Genomic DNA, 16,065 nt, shown 5'->3' with positions numbered 1-16,065 from the left:
GACTGTAAAACAGATGTACCAACGTTCATCTCGTTTTGACAAATGCACCACAACGATGTAAGATGTTGAAATTAGGGCAGCCTGACTGCCGGATATATAGGAGCTCTACCCTATCTTTGCAACTTTTCTGTAAATTTAAAATGATCCCAAAATAAAGTTCATTTTTTTAAAAAAGCGCTCAGCATTAGTCATCAGGGAAATGCAAATTAAAATCTCAATGTTATACCACCTCGCCCACCCACTAAAATGGGTAAGAGGAAATAGACCAACAGCGGCAAATGCTGGAAAAGCAACGAGAACGCTCATAAATTGCTAGGAGGGCATCAAATGGTACTCTGGGAACACTATTCAGCAGTTTAAAAATTAAACATATATAGTCTGATGAGATCGTATTACTCATCAATCCCGCTCCAAAATTTATCCAAAAGAAACGAAACTATATGCTGAAGACTTACACATTACTCACAGCCACATTATTCCTAACAGTCCAAAGCTAGAACTCCAGATGTCCATCCACAGAACAGGTAAACTACATATACACCGGGGTTCTCTGCACCAAAAAGGAATTCATACAAACTACGTGGAGCAATCTCAAAAACATGCTGAAAGCAGCTGGACACAAAAAGTACATGGCGGAAGGATTTAACTTCTGTGCAGTCCTAAATGTGCAAATATATCGTACAACAGAAACCAGATTAATGCTGTTTCTCTGGGCATGGGAGAAGAGATACTGACTGGTAAGGGACACGCGAAAACTTCCCGGACTGGAAAATATTGCATTTTGATGAATGGGTAAACAGTCTTTTTCAAGACTGAACACAAGATCTGTGTGCATTTCACTGCAAATTATAGATTTTTAAATACAAATGGTACTCCTTCATCAGGGATATACAAATCTAAACAAGATGAAATGTACCCACCAGGATGGCTACATTTAAAAGCACCGAATACAGGGGCGCCTGGGTGGCTCAGTCAGTTCAGCGTCTGACTTCCGCTCAGGTCACGATCACACGGCTCGTGGGTTTGAGCCCTGTGTCCAGCTCTGTGCTGACAGCTCTGGAGCCTGCTTTGGATTGTCTCCCTGTCTCTCTCTGCCCCTTCCCCACTCGTGCTCTCTCAAAAAGAAACGAATGTTAAAAAAAATCTTAAAAAAAGGGGCACCAAATATGGATATGGCCAATGTTGATGGCAAGTAAAACAAGTTTGGGAAAACATCTGGCAATTCCCTATGAAAGGAAGTATCTACCCTACAATCCAGCAATTCCACATTGAAGTGTTTTCCATCTCCTTGTGTACAGACTTAAATATTAGAATGTTCACAGCAACTTGTTTTCACCTCATTGTGTACACAGACTTAAATGTTAGAACATTCACAGCAACTTCATTACTAGCCAAGAGCTGAAAAAGGCCCAGGTCTCCATCAACAAGCAAACTGTACCATGCTTCTACTTGGTAATAAAAAGGGAACAAACTGATACACTTGCAGAATCTTAAAGCATTTTGTTAAAAAAAAAAAAAACAAAGAAAAGCTTTACGCAAGGTTCCACTTTTATGATTGCATTTATTCTAGAACAGACAAAACTAGTCTCCATCTTTGAGGAATGATGGCAATTGTCTGCAGCAAGTCACAAGGGAACTTGGCCCGGGTGATAGCAACGTTCTCCATCTTGATAATGTGGACTTTTGCTAAATTACACATACTTAAAACAATCCAAATTAAAATTTTAAAACTCATCTTCAAAATCTGTACATATTGAGGTCACTGTTTTTTAGGGAAGCGCACGGATGTGTGCAACTTAACAACTGACGGGAAGGACTAGTTCCTCTAGAAGTCGTGTGGAGCTAATTTATTTACAGGTCAATACTTAGGGCTTTTTCTGCCATCCTAATGCTCAACTAGCATTACTTTCCCACACAATGATTTCTGTTCAACTGACTATATAACCCAAATCCACATTTTAGGTGCAGATGAATTTAAGGGGGACCCAGAAAACAGAGACTGCCCCAGTGGTCTGGCCCAGGTCTGAAATCTAAATGTCAGATGTCTAAATGCACGCACAGAAAACCTGAAATATCAAACAATCCCAACTTAGCTTTACCTCCCCCTTTACCCTAGAAAATAGGACCTTGTAGCCAGCCAATCGTGCGTTTCCACACCTTGAAATACTCCATGAAACTCACTCATGCCCCAAACCCCACTGGGAGCAGTGCCTGTTTGAGGTACTACACTCCAAACCATGGTGGCCTTCCTTTTAATAAAGGACACAGGTAAACCGTGCAGGAGTCAGAAATACACAGAACAGTAGACAATAACAGAGAAAGTGCTCAATACAGAAGCACGTTAATCAAATGGCACTGTGTTTAAGAACATCGCTGAAGGTCCCCATTGGGATTCGCTACCAAACTGAGCCAATGGACCTGTGCCTCCCCCCAAGAGTTAAGCAGTAAAAACCAGAGTATACCTTCTAGTCTTTTAGCTTCTAGTTCTTTGGTGTCACCGCCTATGTAGGGGTAGAGATTAAATGGGCTCACCTCATTTACCTTGATACCTACACCTGAAGCTCACTCCCCTAATAAAAGCAGCCTAGTCACAGAAGAGGCCACCTTGGGGACTATGTTCCAAGGCAACCGCTCAAGATGGACACAAGGTCCTATGGAAAAGCCTAAATTCCTTATTACAAAAGAATAAAGAACCCAGGGGCCACAACATATGCACGTTAAGTTTTATTAAGTTTCAAATACAAAACATTCCAAAAAGAGAAAAGTGATCTAGGATATCTAAGTTCTGTATTCAACTACCAGTTCAACAAAACATTGTATCATTCTTTTACAACCACTATAAAGCCAGAAGACTCAAGATGGATTCTTTTCCCAACGGGAGAATTAAGTCTGCTGGGTCAGTAAACTATTTGCCAACAGCTGAATGGTCATTTGGGTATGCTTAATTTCGACTTCATATTAACGATCACTATGTTTAATTTCTATGTTCTACACTCTTTTCCAGATACCTAAATAAAATCTCCAGAGCCCAAGTCATCAGAAGCATAATCCCACGTACTTTACATCATAGGATTGAGGAAGACAGCTATGTAAGTGTCAACAGCTATTTAAATTTGGTCAATACCCTCATGGCCTGGGATTAGAAAAGCCTGTCCGAAGAGGGTTAGAATTTTGGGGTTATTTCCCACAATGACAAAGATCAAAGATGATAGCACTGATTTTACGATGAAGAAAAAAAGTCTTAGGAGTTGAGTTGGTTTTTCTAACCCAACTACTCAAATCTGTTTCCTTTGGAAACATTAGCTTTTTTATACTACCAGCTCTGGTCTCCAACACAATTGGTTTGTTTCCAAGACAGGTGGTGGGGGTAAAAGCAGGCTTACCAAACAATACAGTTAAAAAAAAAAAAAAAAAAAAAAAAAAAAAAAAAAAAAAGCCAAGTGGCCCAATTTTGTTTCCAGTTTTTAAAGTGTGCTTTCAATCATTTTGTCTATGTTTCCAGTTACTCTAAGTTTCCAGACACTACTCCCTTGGTTTTCTGACTAAACCCCACTTCGGGATAAACTGCACCAAAATGTTCCACTTGCTGAAAAAAATCAAACAGTTTACTGGATAAAGAGTTACCACTTACGCCTTTCATTTTTCTACTTCAACTTTCTGACAGTAGTCATCAGCCAGTTCTAAACTGCAGAGTCGTCCCCCAGGACTTTAACAGAATGAAAGCCAAACTTGTCAAATCCACGTGAAGAACCACAAGAACTTCCTACCTCCACTTACCAATTTCCTTAAATGCTCCCCTTTATCTGGTCAATTACTTTTTTGAAGTAACTACCACTCCCTAGTTAAGAGTGCTAATCAACACTGGTGCCTTCCTTCCTCAGATCCACAGGAACCCTCGAAGGCAAAAACTCTATTGCCTGCACCAAACCAATTCTGAGGAGTACTGCTTATGCAACTGTTGTGCCTTATCGACAATCAGCATTCTTCTGCTTCAACAACTCTGTAAAATGAAAAGCATGTGATCAGGTCACAAGATACTGTTTTATACTGGAAATTACTCCCCTCTTACCCATTCTCTAAACACATACTTTGTAACTGGCAACATTTCCTTTAAGCTGCAAGCTCCAAGATGCAACCGTAAATACTAATTCCTTTATCACTTTGGGAATATTAAAACCGTGTCACCATTATGCCGGTAACATTACTCGTAAGTGGAACTTAGAAGCAGCTGCATCTGTTCTCCCTTTAGTCCATTTGTACTGTGGCTGGGGCGGCACGAACAGGGCGTCCTCTTACAAAATTCACGGGACCAAGTTTGAACCTCATGGAAGTGAAGTCTGCGCACCTACCAAAACACTAACTGGACAGCTCCAGTCAACAACTGCTTAAGGAGACTAGATCAGCAAGCTTTGTAATACACTCAGAAGTAACACAGGGCATGAAGAGGTACCAACTTCCAGTCGTAAATAACATGAAAAGTACAGCACAACATGGGGGGGGGGGAGCTAAGGGGCACCTGATTGGCTCATTTAAGCATCTGGACTTTGGCTCAGGTCATGAGCTCATGGTTTGAGATCGAGCCTCCAGGTCTGGCTCTGCGCTGAGAGCGCGGAGGCTGCTTGGGATTCTCCCTCCCTCGTTTGCACACACGCTTGCTTGCAAACTTAAAAAAAAAAAAAAAAAAAAAAAAAAAGCTAAGATCACTTGACTGAGCCACCAACGGCAACCTACCTGTTTAACCTCACCCTCCATTCTAATGGGTAACTTAACGCGCCAGGTGTAAAATACGTTACAGCACTTAACTTTATCCTCCTCACCCACGTTAGGTTATCCTACCCCATGGAGAACTTACAAATATCACAGCTATGCAAACAGGCAAAGCTACATAATTTGTACCTATAAAGGCCATGGCTTTTGAAACTTACCTTAGCATTTGATTTCTCTTGCTGTGAGGTTTATGTAGTGTGAATAAATCAGCACTCCAACCATAAGGACCAAAATCCTCAACCTGTAAAAATTAAATAGGTAAACTAGTTATCTCTCTTAAAGGAAATTCTTCAAAACTTGCCTACAACTGCTCTTTTCCAGAAAGAAAAGGCAAGTTCAGACTTGCAGCTTAACGTATTTCATGTTCTACTAATTCTCTTAAGTGGTGGAAGATTCACTGGCTTGGGATGGACTGGAATGGCTTAAAATGGTTAAGTCGCATGGCTTATGGATTCTCATTCTGTTCCAATGGTGCACTGCCATGTTAAATCCATAAGTTGAACGGACAAAACTTATTTGAAGGAATAAGTGCATTGTAAGGATTTTTAGTTGGAGGTCTTCAAGTTTACTATATTCAAGAGCATCTTTTTCAACTTCATGGCTGGACCTGGGTCATGCTGCCTCAGGTTTTGCTTTTTAAAGACCACTTTGCAATAGATTTTCTCCATACAGTGTAGTTCCATAGAACTAAAAACAAGTCAGGCATCCAACTAAATGTCAAGTTTGCAATGGCTTACAGGGGCAAGAGTGGGACCCCAAACTTAAGCCATTTCCTATATTGACTAAAAGGCTATTTTGAAAAATGTTAAAACATACGAAGCATGTTTAAAGGTCTTCATCAAAAATACTTTAAAAAAAAAAAAAAAAAGGCACCCCCTCCCAAGCCCCAGATCGCTATTGGTAAACAACAGCTGTATTATTAAGGCCTTTAAGTGTCACACATGCTTTAAAAAAAAAAAAAATCCATGTGTTGAATTTGGAGAACTTCTAATATGCTATCGAACACTTTGCTTTTCCAAAAGTTTTTTTTTAATCTAGAAAGCATTTCCATTGCCATGAGGTACAGTATGTCTCACTGTACTAGGAGGAAGGTAAGTGTTCAATCTCGACTTAGACGGAAAAACTAGTTTGCTTTGCTTACCATCTTTGCTGTTTCACAGGCATTTGATGCTTTAAATCTGATGTGGAATGCTGATAGATTCACTTTTTAGAAGTCATAAGCCTTTGAGAAGTTGGAGATAACTTCATTGCTTATCTATTTTCTCCTTTGCAATCAAGCTGTTCCTTAAAAGTGAGACACTACAGAGTTGCAAAAATTTGAAACAGTAAGAGCAAGCACCGTTTGCAGCTTCATGGTTGGTTTTGGCCAAACTTTTTATTTAGTATTCTGTAGTTGCTTAACACACACTTAAATGGTCTTATTGGGGGAGGGGAAAGGGGAGGTTCTTGTAGATTCCCAAGGAAATGTCAGAAAGGCAAAATATGGCCAGCATTATCCATTTGCTTTTTTGGATTTACTGGGTGAATAGCACTTTCCTTACATAAAAGCATCTGATCTCAGGTTTTTCATACTGAGAACATGGAGATTTCAGTTTGAAGACACTCTGAAATCCTAAGAGTAGCATATCCCGACCACCCTCTAATAGCTAGCTTGTTTGTATAGGCAGAAGAATTCCACCTCTCCATTTTAGATGGCTAGATGTTTGTGGAAGGTCCTAGAATTGCTTGCCTCATTTACTGGGAAAAATCAAGATATAGGAAGTGACCTTTAGGGACACTTTTACTTGGAAAATTACAACACTAGTACACAAGTCAAGTCTTAAACACATTTAACATTTGCTTACTGAAAGCAATGTCATAAAGTCAAATAAGATTAACAGATTTTACTTTTTTCCCTCACAAGAACATAAAATTTATGGAAGGGGAACTTAACAGGAAATTTAAAAAAGGTAACACAATTTTTCCTTTTAGTAGTCCTTGGGTAGTTATGACAGAAAAGGTTCCACTGTTTTGTTTGTTTCTTTGAACGGGGATTTTGGTCCAAAGTTTTGTTTGCTTTTAATATCTGCTTCTGCCTCCCCCTCTATCAGATCGGCTTCCTCCACGGCCACCACCTCTTGGTGCTCCGCGGCTTGAACTGCTGTAGGAATCACGTGGAGGAGGGTACCCCCTTTCCATAGAAGGGGGAAGCCCTCTTTCTTGTCTGCCAACCCGATCACGACCACTTGAGTAGAGATCACTTCGGCTGCTTGAGTAACTGTCTCGACTTCCACCATATCCGTCACGTGAGCTGCTGTAATCATCATAGCGACTGCTTCCACCATAAGATGGCGGGGGCCCTCGTGTAGGTGGAGCACTACGTGAGTTACCTGCAGGGTCAATGGTCAGGTAATATGGCAACACTATAAATTGTATATATACAACATTTAAATCTGAATTTACAGAATTCTTGTATTAAACGTTTACTTTCTTAACTGGAAGGTTTTAAACTCTGCCATTGCTGGCCATTAACAGGGATTTGCTCATCTGCTGAGATACGGAAATGGATGGGTTTTAATGTTTGTTTGCAAAGACTGAAGACGGTGTGTATTTCAAGAGGATATTCCAGACAGCTTGTTATTTTAGAGAAGACACTCAGACACTTTCCAGTGATAAGTTGCAATTTTGAACTGTAGACTTTCCTTCACATTGCAATGGTAAACATTTGATCTTGTTAATAAAATTTTTAAATTGTATTTTCACTGTTGGGGGAAAACACATAAGGCTGCCAATTTAAGCAAGCAAAATCCCCTCCAAAGCAAGCAAACAGCCTCAAAAAAAAAAAAAAAAAAAAAAAAAACTTAGAAAAAACAAAAGCCCCTCACAAAACTAGGAAAAGCCCAGCTGATAAAGTTACCCCTTAAAAGCAAGCAAATATCCCTTAAAAAGCAAGCACCACACAGCCTAATAAAGTGGCTCATGAACCTAAAAACTCAAGCTGGTGATACTCGAAGACCCTCAACCAGTATCTTACCATAACTCTCATATGAATCTCTGTAGGAGCCTCCACTCGGATGATCTGAATAGTCACGATCACGACCATAGCCATCTCTATCACTAAAGAGAAAAACTCGTAAGCCACAGGGTAGCAATATTCAGAGCAAATTTACAAGCTGTCGCAGGCTGCAGTATCACTTTACCTATAGCCTCTTGATGGGTAGTCATCACGTGAACTGGAATGACCATAGTCACGGTAAGTATAATCTCTCGGGGGTGGTGCGTAATCTCTTGTATCACGAGAACTTGGGTAATCTCTGCTTGAATAGCTACAAAAACAAAAATGAACTCGGTTCACACTTTTGGCAAGTTCTCCCTTCAACCGAAATTATGGAGACAAACTACTACACTTGTCTGTTACCTGTCTTTAGTAGAATATCCGTCATCTCTTGGGGACAAATAAACATCTCTACGAGAGGGCAGGGGTTCCCTTCGAGGTGGGCCTCCATAACTGTCTCTTCCACGTGACACAGGAGCTTAAGACAAAATAACCATTTTTAGAAATACATCCAAAGTGGGAAGCTTCGGTGAATGTGAATTTCCATCCAGATAATGAAAGCAGGGCAGTTCACTCAGATAGGACAGATGGTATGGAACTCAAAGAGTTTCTTCCCTAAAACCCCCTTGTTCACAACTCAAGTCTTTTCAGTGCATATTAACTTCATGTACCTACATCACCCCTAGTCCACAAGTCACTTTCATAAGCATCTTTTATATTGAAGATTTTTATTTTAAACCATCATTTTTTAAATCCCTTGTCAACCACGTGCAGGTCATGGTGGCAGGATGGATTGTTCTAGAAATCCAGCATTTACCTCTTCCTCCCATTCCACTGCTGCTGCGAACTGGTCCTGAAGGGGCTGATCTTTTAGGAGGAGGGCCGCCACTTCTTGGTGGAGGTCCTCTTTTTACTGGAAGTGGTCCCCTGGAAGAACTCATGTTAAAATTCATGGAATAACCACCATCATCTACATTAAAATAAAAAAGAAAAACCTGTTAATCGTCGTAATAATCAGTAGGAAGCTGTACAAGTTCTTTTTTGCTCTATCAAGAATGACCATTTTCTGTTCAGTTGGGCAATCTTGTTTTCGTTTTCACTTCTACAAGACTACTAAGCAGAAGGGAGTCTATCTAGACTAATCAAAAAACGGTAGTCTTTAAATTGCTTCAAAAAAAAAAACCCGAATGGTTTCATTTTTATATACTTAAAATGAAGGCCTAGATCCAAATTTTTCTGTGAAGTCTTCTGCAATTTTTCCCCCCACAAACTACCTAGTTCTGGTGCCCAAACTCACAACCCCAGAGATCTGGGGCTTTGAGCCAGCTAGTTACCCCATCCACTGTTTTTTTAAACACAAACTTATGACTTCTAGGTCTCTTTAGTCTCATGGACTTCAATTTATGCATCAAGTGTTCGCAGTATCAGGTGGAGTCTTTACACAAGGACTTAACCACCGCACACTGGCGTGAGGTCTGCAGTTCCCAAATTCCACACCAAGCCTGAGGCAGACCCAAGTCATTACCCATGTGCCCTCCACGTGAGGGAGGTCCCCTGGTTCCTCCACTTCCTCCTCTTCCGCCCCTAAGACCTCTTGGGGGGCCTCTGCTTCTTGGGGGTGGAGGTGGTCCACGTCTGCCACTTTCAAATGACGGTTTAGTGGCTTGTTCTACCTTGATGGCTTTTCCATCTAAGGACTAAATAACATCAAAATGTAATTCCATCAACATTTAAAGAAAACCTGCAGATCCCTTCACTATGCAACGTGACGCCAACGCACCCTTCAAAATAAAGTTTGTAGGTAAATTTTGCTCAATAAAAATACGGGGTCGTTTTTCCATTGGAACTTTTTGAGAATGCTACGGAGGAGGAGTTGAACCCAAACGTAAGGTCCATTGCACTACTGGTCAACAAAACATAAAAGGCCAGTCAAGTTGTTAACAAACTGATAACCGAAAAGCCAAGTTTTCAAGTAGAGAACAGAGTCATGCAACATTCTGAACTGAGACACTTTCGGAGCATAATCCCTAACTTTGCAAATTGTGAATTCACAAATGGCTAAGATCAGATGCCTCTAGAAAGGTATACACTCAAACACAACTCAAGAGCTACCCTCGACCAGATTTCAAGAACACTGTGCCAGTTTATGCACTAGAAACGGGATCACTGTGCAATCTCACCTTTCCGTTCATGTCTCTGGCTGCATCCTTAGCATCTGCTGGGCTTTCAAAGGTGACAAAAGCAAATCCTCTCGATTTGTTGGTTTCACGATCTTTCATCAACAGAACTAAAACACAGTTTTGGGGGGGGGGGGGGAAGCGTTACTCTAGTTCAAATGAAATAACCAAAGCTAGTCTATAAAATGCAAGCTCAGAACTTCTTAGAGGACAAAATGTATCATGTCAGACGATCAACGTAATCAAATTCATCACAGCTTACATTTTTAATTATTCACAGCTCCGCGTATGCCTTCCGAGAACTCACCTTCCACTATTCGTCCATATTTGCCAAATACGGCTTCAAGGGCTTTTTCATTTGTTTCTGTATTGAGGCCACCAATGAAAAGCTTTCCTGGGCGATCTGCTTCAACCATTTTTTCCCCCTGGTGAGAGTCTGTTGAAAAAGAACAGTATTACCTCCCTAGAAAAAGTTCAAGCTTATGGGACACATGTATTTATTGGCACATCTTTCTTGTTATACTATAAAATCATCATTCCTTAAAAACTGAAGGCACCAAAAGCATTCTCTTCTTCCAAGCGTCAGCAGGAAACCAATTTAAGTAGTTTAGTGATAGCGCAGTTTGCATTAGACCAGTTAAAAGGCCCAAGTTAACTTATGCCTCCATCCTTAAACCACCTTGGCAATTTTAATCACTACTCAACGTTTGAAAAAGCAGTTCTAGTTTTAATCCTACGTGTGTTGCCTTTTAAGGATTCAACGATCACATCCAAATTACCCTGATGGTTTTTTTTAAGCGTGTAGCCTCATTCAAGGTCACAGGCCAGTCGGAGGACCTCTTCCAAGAACTTTGTCTTTCCTCGTTAGGATTCCCCAGTAAACCTAAGCAGAAATCTCAAGTTTGAGCCAAGTTATACCTCCCCTTCTCCACCAGCCCCTGCCCCGCCGAAAAGGTTTAAAAATAAAAAAGGTTTCGGCATCGTTTCATAATAACGGAAGGTGGAAGCGCGCATCGTATCACTCAGCACTCCATGACTGCAGCAGAATCCAATTAAAACCCGTCATTAAAAAGCGCGTGGAAAACACAAAATGGCGACACTTGGATTCAACCCAGAAAAGCCTACACCGGCCAGGGGAGTAACTTTCGCTATCGGCAGTGGCTGGGAAAATCCGTAGGGCTTCCTCTCCAAGGCCGCCAATGAACAAGGACCCGCGTAAAAGTGCACGTGCCCGTCCGTGGCGCCAGCGCCATCCCAATGCAGGTACCGCGGTGGCGCGGTCGGCCCTCGTCCCGTTCCCACCCCGGCCTCCGCCGCCACCCCCGCGGGCGACAGCCAAACTTTCTCGAGAGGCACCCGGCCGAACGGAGCCCCCACGTCCGTTTTCCCCGGACACGCTCAGCCTCATCGAAATAGGTCGGCACCTCTCGGTTCTTAAAATGGCGCCCGCCACCCCCATCTCCGGGGAGATAATCCCAAGTTCTAACGTGGCAGGAACGTAGGCGCAACGGGCGAAGGGCAGGGGAACACGTACCGGAGGGGTGACGACGGTTCCAAGCTCCTACGAGCTCGCCGGCAGGGGCTTCGTAGCAGCCCAGCACGAGGGAGGGCCGCTGGCTCCGAGAACGGAAGAGGGAAGCCGCTAGCACTACTGCGCAACGAGGGCGAACAAAGGAGACAGCAAACTTTATACTGCCCGGGAACGAGGCTGAAGGACCCGGATGGAAACCGAGCTTAGAATTTGAAACGCTAAGGGAGGGGGAGCGGTTCCCAGCCTCCCCATTGGCTGTCTTCTCTGTCATTCGCTCTTCGCTCCTCCCCTTTCCCTGGGCCCCTCCGCGTTTGGGCCGGCGCCCGTTTCTAACCGTTTCCCCAGCCCCCACCCGTGCTCCACGAACCCGCGTTTTTGCTTTCCGCTAAAATGGTTCACGGGCTGCCTTTGATACCGAGCTGAAATTTATTGCGTGTTCTAGGGGGCCGGGCACGGGGCTGAACTTTACAACCATTAACTCGTTTAATTCTCAGAACAACGTGATGAAGGTAGATACTCCTAACTATGCTGATTTTACATAAATGGGAAACAAAGAAGTTTAGATAATAAAATAGATCCTCCCCAAATATCTGCAACAAGAATTGCCGGTGAATGGGGACAATTCTGAGAAATAAATGTCACTTGGGGAAAAAGAAGTACAAAACGGCAGACTGATAGTTCCTTCATGTAGAACAATTACTGAACACCTACTAATAAATGGCAGGCTCTGGGCTTGGCTGTCAGCATACAACCCAGAACAAGCGAGACAAGGGCAAGGCACTTACTTCAAAGATGAAGCTCCCAAATTTGGCAGATACAAATACAGGATGCCCAGTTAAGTTTGAATTTCAGAGAATTTTTTTCAGTATGCGTATATCCCCAAATCATATACCAAAAACTTCTTCGAGGTATATCTTTAATTCAAGTTTAACCGGGCATTGTGTATTTTAACTGCGGTAGTCTCGTGGTGGGGGATTACAGAAATTAAAATTGTTCTAATTTATTTGAAAACGAAAAAAATCTGAATACAATTAACAAAACAGTTACCTATTGTGGTTGGGGCCAAGGAGGAAGCAAACTAGGTGCTTTGGTGGACAATATATGGGAGACCAAATTTGATATTAGATGTCACATCAGATCTGAATGGAGAAAAGAAACCAGCCATGGGAAAGCTTTTCAAGAAGAGCAAGCAGTTAAGTGCAAACTGGAAGAAAAGAGCGTGCACCAGCAAGGGACAGAAAGAGATCCAAGGTGACAGGAATTGAAGGGGCATAAAGAGAGAGCCGAGTTAGAGGTAGGCAGAATCTTCGAACCCATTAAGATCGCAGGGGGTTTGAGTGCAGAAGAAGGGGCCCCACTGGGGGCGTGCGAACAGACCTTGAGAGAGAGCACGGGGACTTGAATTAGGGTGCTGGCAGTGGAGAGAGGGAGGCAGGTGTGTGTAGCAGGTAGCATAGAATTTGTTAAAGAATCAGATGGAAAGGGGGTGGAATTGAGGTGACTGAAGTCACTACGGATGACTAGGTATCTGGCATAAATGGGGGTGGCCACTTACCAAAATGGTTGCAGACGAGCAAGTTTGGGCTGGGCGGGGGGGTGGACGGGGGTGGAGAAAGCTGACGTCCAGAGTAAAGACCAGGGCTAAATTGTCGCTTTACAAATGATAATACAAGCCATCCGAATGAATGAGACCACCAAAGAAGAGAACAATGGGAAAAGAAGGCCCAAGATCACACAGCATTAACTATAAAATACATACTGTATATGGAGAGAAATAATTGTATAGGCTGAAATGTCACTAGTTCATCTTGGTGGGGGTAGGGTCTGTTGACAATTGTGACTTGACTTGTTCCCAGTTACAATTACTCTGCTTACAGGTGCATGATGGTATATGCCAGGCAGGTGGTAGTCAATGATGTTCAGGTCACGGGTGAAAGCCCCAAGGAGCTTTGGAACCAGTTCTGAATTACTGACATGACCGGAGGGAATAGTAGTCAGTAGGGTTAGAATATGTGTTCTTTTATTTCCTAGCCAAATGATGACAAATAAAGCAAAAGTTCTGTCCGTTTGCCTTCAGAATGAGTTATGTAAATTACTTGCTGTGGTGATAGTTGGGAATTGGCCAGGTTGGCAAAAACCACTTAAACGCCCGGCTCAGCAAGCAGTCTGCACCCCCAGGAGGAACCAGGAGAAATCCCTCCCCCCTGGATTGGCAGGCACTGTCTTTTCTCTGTCTCAAATCCAGACCGAACACGACAGCGCCTTCCCCGAGGCTCTGATTCTGAGCCAGGCCTCCCCCAGCCCAGGGCAGAACAAGGCCAACTCTACAATAAATGTCCCTGTCCCCCTCGGTCTCCAGAGGGAAATGTGCATCTCTGTGAACCAGATCGGTCTGGCCTTTGCAATTAGTGCCCAGGGAGTGTGGAGGTGGCGGAACAGGACTTCCGAGGACAAGAAGCCAGAGCGGGGTGGCGGCGGGGGGTGGGGGGGTGGGGGGGGAGTGGGGAGGGGGGCGCTCGCTGAGGGAACGGCAGGAGGGCATCAGTATGGCTGTAGTGCAAGCCAGGACTGAGAGGACAAAAGAAGAAGCTGGACACGGGGAGCGCAGGGCCTACTGACGAGATCCAGGTGGCCATGAAGAGGGGAGCCTTTTTTAAGAGGTGGAGCAAAGTAATCAGATTTCATATTAAAGAGATCACTGTGGCTGCAGTCTGGAGACTATATTGGGGGAGGGAGGAGCCGGAAGCAGAGGATTGCTGATGTAATCCTGGAGAGGGGAGGTGGGCCTGGCGAGTGTGAGAATCTGGCCAACGACAGTCCTAGAAGCAGGTCTCACGCTGCCCGAAGGGAATCTCTGAAACCCATCCCTCCCCCTCGTGGATCCTCTAGATTTTTCCCTTGGCTTCTTTCTTTCTTTCTTTCGACTTCCTCCTTTGGATTATCAGTAAATAGAGTTATAGGTTCTCTTTACTCTAATTTGTCCTTCCAGATGCCATCTCAATGACTGGCTGACAGACTGAGTCGGTATCCGGTGCATAGCAAGTACTTAATGAATACTGGTGGCCTTGTCTCAAATCTCAGTTTGCCTGCAAAGGGTTCACACTTGACTAAAACAAACAACAACAACAGCGCAGCACTCCATTCAGTGTTAAAAGCTTCAAGCAATGAAATGATTAAGAGAGAACCCTAACTTAATTCAAGAAAACGTTTTTAAGAAGGAAACTTCGGTCATCAAACTAAGGATCACTCTGAGACGACTAAAGTGGGACTTCTGGCAGGCTTGCATTTTTACACGAAGGGCAAATGTAAGGTCACTCTGCACCCAGTTATGCCTGTTTTCCCAACTGCAGAAAGATATCCTGCCACGTGTTCTAAAAATGTCTGTTATCTGGTGTCAAGCAAGAAAAAGGAAGGGAGGGAACAATTTTATGTGATTAAAGGTTGGGAGACCTTCCAGTCCACTGAAAGTAGCCACTCTCCGGAAGATAGCCTGCTTCGCGACAATAAGTGAAAAATAAAAACTTTTTCAACCGATGTATAGCTCTGATATCGCTATACGCTGGCTGAATGAGTGAAGGTCAAATTCCACCGGACCTTTCTTTTCTTTTTTTTTCTTTTTACATTTATTTATTTTTGAGAAACAGAATGAGACAAAGCGTGAGCGGGGGAGGGGCAGAGAGAGAAGGAGACACAGAATCTGAAGCAGGCTCCAGGCTCTGGGCAAACGGTCAGCACAGAGCCTGACGTGGGGCTCGAACCCACAAACTGTGAGATCATGACCCCAGCCGAAATCAAGAGTTGGATGCTTAAACGACTGAGCCACTCCGGTGTCCCAGGAGATAATGAGTTCTAACTAAATACTTGATTCAAAGGAGCTAAGGTATGTCTTAAGAAACATTTCAAATGGGGGGGGGGAATGGTGGGTTTTGCAATAAACTGTGTTAGGACAATTAGCCATTTGAAGGGGGGAGGGGAATCTGGATTCATGCCACACTTTTTAGTTCGAGATAAATTCCAACTCAAGGACTGAAATGTAGAACCGCTGAAGTAGGAGAAAAATGGGTAGGCGCTTTTATAATCTTGTCAGGCAGAGCATCCGTCCATTCATTTTATTCCCTTAGCAAGTACTTGTTCAAATACGGTGCCTACTCTGGGCCAGCCCTGTTTCAGTGCTGGGAATACACCAGCGAACAAAAAGATAAGAGTTCCCGCCTACCTGGAGCTAACATTTTAGTTACAGGGGGGAGGTACAGTAAACAATCTAAATAAATAAATAAATGGCACAGTACGTTTGAACTTGAAAACTGCTGTGCAAGAAACAGTGTACATAGTAAGGAGGGAGGGTCCAGAGTATGGAATGGAAGGGTGCCACCTTGAAAGAGCGGGTCCGAATTGGCTTCACTGAGGTAACATTTGAAACAAAGATACAGGAGGAAGTAAACCGTGTGGATATCCTGGGGGAAAGTAGGCCCGAAAGACCAAAGCCTACCTGCCATGTTCTAAGAACAGCGAGGAGGCCGGTATAGCTCAAACTGGGTGAGGAAACACAAGAGTGG

The 16,065-nt window shown here is 43.2% G+C and overlaps 1 protein-coding gene and 1 non-coding gene across 5 annotated transcripts; both read right to left on the bottom strand.

Moving 5' to 3' along the window:
• Positions 1-2,709: 2,709 nt before the first annotated feature.
• On the bottom strand, positions 2,710-11,690 carry RBMX (RNA binding motif protein X-linked). 4 transcript variants are annotated; one of them, XM_081793506.1, is made up of 11 exons: positions 11,513-11,688; positions 10,286-10,414; positions 9,982-10,088; positions 9,327-9,498; positions 8,619-8,771; positions 8,165-8,279; positions 7,947-8,072; positions 7,781-7,863; positions 5,909-7,136; positions 4,926-5,008; positions 2,710-4,000 (listed from the first exon to the last, which is right to left on the bottom strand). In XM_081793506.1, exons 2-9 carry the CDS (start codon positions 10,392-10,394, stop codon positions 6,826-6,828), a joined length of 1,176 nt encoding a protein of 391 aa, XP_081649632.1. In that variant the 5' UTR covers positions 10,395-10,414; positions 11,513-11,688; the 3' UTR covers positions 2,710-4,000; positions 4,926-5,008; positions 5,909-6,825. The 4 variants fall into 4 exon arrangements, with proteins under 4 accessions (XP_081649632.1, XP_081649633.1, XP_081649631.1 ...); XM_081793507.1 differs by lacking the exon at positions 5,909-7,136 and having other exon boundaries at positions 11,513-11,689; XM_081793505.1 differs by having other exon boundaries at positions 4,926-7,136.
• Positions 10,168-10,236, bottom strand: LOC145714774 (small nucleolar RNA SNORD61). The gene has a single exon (XR_014136981.1). It is a non-coding gene; the product is annotated as a small nucleolar RNA SNORD61 (small nucleolar RNA).
• Positions 11,691-16,065: the final 4,375 nt, after the last annotated feature.

This window comes from Panthera onca, chromosome X (genome assembly GCF_046562875.1).
Source record: "Panthera onca isolate mPanOnc1 chromosome X, mPanOnc1 haplotype 2, whole genome shotgun sequence".
NCBI classification, from domain to species: Eukaryota; Metazoa; Chordata; class Mammalia; order Carnivora; family Felidae; genus Panthera; species Panthera onca.
The sequence above is the reverse complement of the archived record's forward strand: the minus strand, read 5'-3'. Positions and strand labels throughout refer to the sequence as shown.